The sequence below is a fragment of the Mus caroli genome, chromosome 15 (assembly GCF_900094665.2).
Source record: "Mus caroli chromosome 15, CAROLI_EIJ_v1.1, whole genome shotgun sequence".
NCBI classification, from domain to species: domain Eukaryota; kingdom Metazoa; phylum Chordata; class Mammalia; order Rodentia; family Muridae; genus Mus; species Mus caroli.
Window position 1 is genome coordinate 4,628,269 of NC_034584.1, and position 7,175 is coordinate 4,635,443.

Genomic DNA, 7,175 nt, shown 5'->3' on the forward strand with positions numbered 1-7,175 from the left:
TTTTTTTGGTTTTTCGAGACAGGGTTTCTCTGTGTAGCCCTGGCTGTCATGGAACTCACTCTGTAGACCAGGCTGGCCTCGAACTCAGAAATCCGCCTGTCTCTGACTCCTGAGTGCTGGGATTAAAGGCATGCACCACCATAGCCCAGCTCAGTTAATGTTTTGAAAATAAGAATATGTTTAAGGGGCTGAGAGATGGCTCAGTGGTTAAGAGCACCGACTGCTCTTCCGAAGGTCCTGAGTTCAAATCCCAGCAACCACGTGGTGGCTCACAACCATACATAATGAGATCTGATGCCCTCTTCTGGTGCATCTGGAGACAGCTACAGTGTACTTAGATATAATAATAGATAAAAAAAAAAAAAGAATATGTTTAAACTTTCTGAATGTATAGATTGACCTTCAAGTCACTGTAACTTTGTAATTGCTGATATTTTTTAAGTACTAGTGCATGGGCTATGCACATTCTGTACATACTGTACACACCTGTATTTTCTAAAGTCTGATCTATGCCACAGTAAAACTCACACTCACTATCATTTCGGTTTCAGTACTACTGCCAGAGTGCAGCAGCGGCTGGTTGGGTTCATGCGTCCCGAGAATGGAAACACCCAGCAAATGCAACAGGAGCTGCAGAGGAAGTTTCAGGGTAACTGATTTCTGTGACCCCACCAGTGCAGTGTCTTAAAAACACAAGACTTTTTTTTTCTTTTTAATTAAAGTGCCATCTTTATGGTTGAGAGAATAGAGACGCATGGAAGTTATTTCTTTCCATACTTTTTTCAGCCCCTCTGATTTTTGCCCCTCTGTCCTCAGAAAGCATGGTACACTCTATTTGATTATTTTCTTCATCGTGGTAACATATCTATACCTTAAAGTTGACAGTTTTAGTGTTTGACAGTTTTAGTCATTTATATACCTTCTGGTTGCTCCCTCCATCCATTCTCCCTCACTTCCACTACAATCAGATCTCTCACACACCTCCAGGCCTCTTCAGGCTTCATGACTGCGTTTTCTTGTGTAATCTTTTGGGCCATCTGGGTCATCATTGGGCTAGGTCCATCCATTGAACTTGGTGGGATCACCAGTGGGTACACAGGTGAAGAACTGATCCCCCTGTCTCTGAATCTATCACTAGGGAGTACTCGGGTTTGAGCCCCTGAGTGCCTAAAGTATATACAATTCAGCATATTCAGTATCTTCACGTTATTGTACAACTATTGCCAACATCTGTTTGTTGAACTTCCTTATTCCATACTTAAGCTTCGTATGACAACAGCACAGAAACTCCTATTTTCCCTGTTATCAGCTCATGCACCCACCGGTCTACTTTCATTTTCTGTCTATTTGACTCTGGGTATTTGGCACTTTTTGTCATTGCGTTACTGGCTTACTTCACTTAGCATACCATTCTTCACGTCCAACCATGCTGTAGCATATGTTAGAATTTCCAGTCTAAGACTGAATAACAGTCTTTTGTACTATACATATATAATGTTTATCCATTTTTGTCCCTTTTGATGTATTCTACTTACTTATGAGATAAGGCAAGTTATCATGACTGACCAAATTGATTTAATGTACTAGGGTATGTTATGCAAGGCTTGAGAAACTCAGTCCTGGGAAACTTGGTGATGCCTTCTAGAAGGCCCTCTAAGCTGTTTTAGTGGCACTTAAGAAATGAGAGAAGGCACTGCAGTGTTTTTATTTTCCACGTCTGCCTATGCAAGTGTTTTCAGACTGTATTCATGCCAGTATATTTGATGGGGATGCCCGTTGCCCGGTTGTCGGTGTGGGGGGCAGGGGAGGCATGGGGACATCTCTCTTAGCTGTGCTGTATTTGACATGAGGAAGCAGTTCGTTCGCCCTGTGTCATTTGGTGAAATGTCATTAGTTGTATTTTGTCATTAGAGGCTCAACTGAGTGAAAAGATTTCACTTCAGGCGATCCAGCAGCTGGTTAGAAAATCGTACCAAGCTCTGGCTCTCTGGAAACTCCTTTGTGAACATCAGTTTTCTGTCATTGTCGGAGAACTTCAAAAGGTGAGGTGGTTTTTGTCCTCTGGGGTTATTTAATACCCAGAATGCTTCTTTCTTTTTTAAGTTTATGTGTTGTGTGTGGTGGCACACACCTTTGAGGCAGGTGGATCTTTCTAAGTTGTAGGCCAGCTTGGTGTACATTGTGAACTAATCCTGGGACAGCCAGGGCTGTGTAGGGAAATGCATGCGCGTGTTCTGCCGATACGTGTGTAAGAGCATGAGATGCTTGCCTGGTGGGGTTCCAAGGAAGCCATCAGATACCCTCAGAATTGCAGTTACTGATGGTTGCGGTCTTCCATGTGGGTGCTGGGAACTGAGCCTGCGTCCCCTTTAAGAGCAGCCAGTGCTCCTGACTGCTGAGCTGCCTCTCCCGTCCCCACAGGTTTAGCTGTAAGCAACGTTTCACAGTGATCCCCAGTCCTTCCCTGCTGGCCTCTCAGAGAGTGGCTGTGGCTGTTGTTGCAGTCTTTCTTGATTTTTAAACTTACATAAGCTTTTGTTTTTCCCTTTTAGAAATCTGAAACTCTCCTATTTAGTTGATGAAACCATTTCATTTTCCCTGGCAGGTAGCTGGTAGCATGTTTTTGGATTTCATTGGGTTTTAAATGTAGAGTACGAACTTCTTAGGCTCCGAGTCATTTGTGATCTGCCTGCAACCTTCCTGTCTTCCATTACTATATATATACTCAAGGAATGCAAATAAGTATTTGCCCCAAAACTTACAGTGTTTTGTAAATATTTTTGTTGAAATTTAAGAAAAAAAATGCATTACTATAAAAATACCTTCTGGACTATAAATTATAAGTGACCTTATCCTTTAGAGATAGCTTAGCAAGAAACTTTGTTCAAAATGCAGGTCAAATTCATGCATCTAATTTTGTAATCACAACATTATTTAGGGAAAACAAAATGAAAGCACAAGATTCTTTTTTGTTTGATCTTTTGAGACAGGACCTCACTATGTAGCTCTGGCTATCTTGGAACTTACTGTGTTCTCCAGACTGGCCTCCATCTTACAAAGGTCTCCCTGCCTGTACTTCCACATGCTGAGACACTACACCTCGTTCCAGTCATATTGTTTTACATGCAGCTTAGTGGAGTTTTTTGTTTTTTTGTTTTTTTTTTTTTTTTTGCCGATGGCCAAAAGCAAAGTGGCCTGATACTAGTGCTGGCTCTGCCTTGAGTCGACTTTTCTTATATGTAAATTAAGAGGTTTGTTTTGTTTGGTTTTTTGGTTTTTGTTGTTTGTTTGTTTTTTGGTTTTTCAAGACAGGGTTTCTCTGTGTAGCCTTGGCTGTCCTGGAACTCACGTTATAGACCAGGCTGACCTCGAACTCAGAAATCTGCCTGCCTCTGCCTCTGCTGGGATTAAAGGCGTGCGCCACCACGCCCGGCCCAGAGGTTTGAATTAAACCAACTATAGGCTCCGACTTTACATGATTTTATTGCATTTCCCCCCTGCAAAGCTGTGTCAATGTTTGGTGTATTTGGTTTGTCAGTGGTGGGAATCGAACCTCAGCCCCATTCTTACTTAAATTAGAGTCTATTGGTAGAGTCTGTTATTACTAATGACATTTCTTCCTGGTGGCTCATACATTTAGTCCTGACGTTTGGGAGGCTGAGGCAGGTGAGTCTGTGTTTAAGGCCAGCCAGGTCTTCATAGTAAATTCTAGGTCAGCAAGTGCTAACTAGTAAGGCCCTGTCTCACAAAACAAACAAACAAATTCTTCTTTGTGAGCAAATGAAGTCTTCTTTGATTTTGATGAAGGGTTTTCTCTCCCTTCCTAGGAATTTCAAGAGCAGCTGAAGATCACCACCTTTAAGGATCTGGTGATCAGGGACAAGGAGGTCACTGGAGCATTGATTGCTTCTCTTATCAACTGCTACATCAGAGACAATGCCGCTGTAGATGGCATTAGTTTACATCTGCAGGACACCTGTCCGCTTCTGTATAGCACAGATGATGCAGTTTGTTCTAAGGTATGATGTATTATTGCTTCTAAATTTAGTGATTTATATGTGAGGTTTCATAGTGATGAGTGGGAGTGGAGAATTAGGGTTTTTCCATACATTAATATGGTCCAGTGTCAGAATCCTCAACTAAGAGATGGGTTGAAATACATGGTTTCTTAAAAATACATGTATACTCTTTTAAGTGTTACATATACAGTATCTTTGGCAGTATTTTTAGGCTATGGTTTAAATGACAAAGCCTATAGGACTAGACAGTGGTGTTTTTGGCTCAGGTGTTTAAGAGCACTGGCCTTTTCTGGTGGACCCAGGTTCAACTCCAAGCACCCATAAGGCAGCTCACTACTGTCTATAAAACCAGTCCCAAGGGTTCTGCCACCCTGACCTGACATCCATGGGCATCGGGAACATGCTGCACAGACATACATGCAAGCAAAACATCCCCATACATGAATTTTAGAAAGGTAAAAGTTAGCAATTAAGAAAAAAAAATCACTTAATTTAGTAATTGAGATAATTGAAGTTTGTTTCCTTCCTTAGAAAGTAAGGAAGATCACTAAAACTTTAAGTAAATTTGGAGTGACTCAAAGTTAATGAGGCAATTCTTATTGATCCTTTCCTACAGGAGAAAAAAAATTAAGTGTCACCTGCTGAGCTGCCTGCTGACCAATAATGTATTGACTAGGCAAGAGCATTCCCAGACAAGGCTATCTGGGAAAGACTAGCTAGGATTATTTTGGTCAAAAACTTTTCTGCCTAAAAGTAAGAAGTAAGTTTGTAGAATTTTTATTTATAATGATAATAAGCCACATGTAAATTTAGTAGACAGACTAAAACATGTGGACAGCATCGTCTGCCTGCTTGATTTTTGCCTCTGTTTAAACTTTTGTCCTCTCTTTAGGCAAATGAGCTCCTTCAGCGTTCCCGACAAGTTCAGAGTAAGACTGAGAGAGAGAGGATGTTACGGGAGTCACTGAAGGAGTATCAGAAGATCAGCAACCAAGTGGACCTTCCCAGTGTTTGCGCTCAGTATAGGCAAGGTTAGAACCAAATGCTTCTTTGTGTCTTTTTCTTAACTCAGGATACAATGCCATGTGTGAATACAGTAGTGATCTAGAGTCTCTTCTCTGGCAAATCTTCTAGCATCTTTGCCAAAGTGAGACTTTGAATTGTGTAGTTGCTTTTATTTATCTTGTTTCCCTTTTCCCTTTTCATACTGAAGAACAAACTAGCACCTATATGTTAGCACCTATACATGTGAGGCAAGTGCTTCCTTACACTGAACTCTGTAGTCAAGAGACTATGGCTATGAGCTTCTGGTCCTTCAGCCTCCTCCTCCACAGCCTGAGATTATACACAAGCCTCTCACACATGCCTCTCACATGTGCCTCTCACACGTGCCTCTCTTTCTAGCTAATATACTTTTGACATTTCAGTTTTTTGGTTTTTTGTTTGTGTTTGTTTTTGTTTTTGTCTTTTTCGAGACAGGGTTTCTTTGTAGCCCTGGCTGTCCTGGAACTCACTCTGTAGACCAGGCTGGCCTAGAACTCAGAAATCGACTGGGTAGTGGTGGTGCACGCCTTTAATCCCAGCACTCGGGAGGCAGAGGCAAGCGGATTTCTGAGTTTGAGGCCAGCCTGGTCTACAGAGTGAGTTTCAGGACAGCCAGAGCTACACAGAGAAACCCTGTCATAAAAAAACAATAGAACTCAGAAATCTGCCTGCCTCTGCCTCCCAAGTGCCAGGATAAAAGGCGTGCGCCACCACTGCCCGGCAGTTCTTTTTAAGCTACACTACTACTACTGAATTATACTTAATTTTAAAATGCCTAAAATTTTTGACTAATTTTAAAAGTAAAAACTGTAACTCAGCACAGATTTGAATCACAAGTTTTTTCCTCTAAAACGTGTTTGTTATCTTATATATGAAGGTTCTTTTCTAAGCGGGCATCCATTAATAGGCCTTCTAGCCATATTAGACCTTTTTCACAAGTAAACACATCAGAACTATTTTGCCATGCCGTTACCAGAATAATAAGTGTGTAATAGAAACACAACATTCCATTCTTGGTTCCTTTATGTCTGCCTAGGAAAGCCTTTGTAGTGAGCTCTAAGCCCTTGGCCTTTGTCTTCCCCATTAGTGCGCTTTTATGAGGGTGTGGTGGAACTTTCTCTTACTGCTGCCGAGAAAAAAGACCCGCAGGGTCTTGGACTGCATTTCTATAAACATGGGGAACCGGAAGAGGACGTGGTCGGTCTTCAGACTTTCCAGGAGAGGTGAGCGCTCAGCCCGTAGCTGATTGCTGGGCTTTTAGAGACAGACCTTTCTTTGTTTAAGAATTTTATTGATGGTGTAGGAAAAGAACATTTCAAGTACAACCCTTATAAAACTTAAATACGTTCTCAGTTAGAAAGAACTGAGTTTTTATCATGTCCTGAGTCTTAGGAAAATTGAGACAGCACTTAGAAGTGTTTTGTGTGTCTATGCATGTGATATATGCACGTGTGTACCTGAACACTTGGAGGTCATCAGGTGACCTGTTTTCTGTCCTCTTCCAATCTGCTCTTTTAAGGGGCTTCTCCCTGAGGCTGCAGTTAGGCTGCCAGTCAGTAAGTCCAAGCAGTCCTTGGTCCTCACAGTGCTGGAGTTAGTAGCATGGAGAGATAGCCACCCCTGCCTTTTTGCATGGGACCTAGAGAATTGGACCCCGGTCCTCATGTTTGCTTAGCAAGCCACTTTAATCTGCTGAGCTGCCATCTCAGCCTTAAGAAGGTTTTTGTTAATTTTTATTTATTTGTTTGTTTATTTATTTGAAATATGTATCCACAGTCAGTGCAGAAATCTTTGTAAACCAATCTGGTCTCAGTGAACAGTTTCTCCCTTCCTCCCCAATCCTGAGATTAAAGGCCTGTATCACCACACCTGTCATTTAGAAATGGTTTTGGTCCAGTACCTGTGGAGCTGTCTTCCTTTTCTCTATTTTTTTTTTTTTAATTGTAGTTTTTGAGATCTCTGATTTGAGAACAAAACTGGCTCCCCCCACACCTGTTCCAGGTGAAAATAAGTTTTTTTTTTTGTTGTTGTTGTTGTTTTGGTTTTTTTCAAAAGGAGAAGTTTTTTAAATGGCCACAAATCTGTAGAGATTTAAAGAAATATACTGGGCTG

General features: G+C 41.5%; 1 protein-coding gene across 1 annotated transcript in view; it reads left to right on the forward strand.

Annotated features, from left to right (window-relative positions):
• The window catches only part of Nup155 (nucleoporin 155), a 50,559-nt gene that overhangs the window by 29,652 nt on the left and 13,732 nt on the right, over positions 1-7,175 (forward strand). The window contains exons 21-25 of the mRNA XM_021182947.2: positions 552-649; positions 1,912-2,042; positions 3,828-4,019; positions 4,912-5,050; positions 6,151-6,286. Of these exons, the coding sequence (XP_021038606.1) occupies positions 552-649; positions 1,912-2,042; positions 3,828-4,019; positions 4,912-5,050; positions 6,151-6,286 (696 nt within the window). The remainder of the gene's footprint in view (positions 1-551; positions 650-1,911; positions 2,043-3,827; positions 4,020-4,911; positions 5,051-6,150; positions 6,287-7,175) is intronic.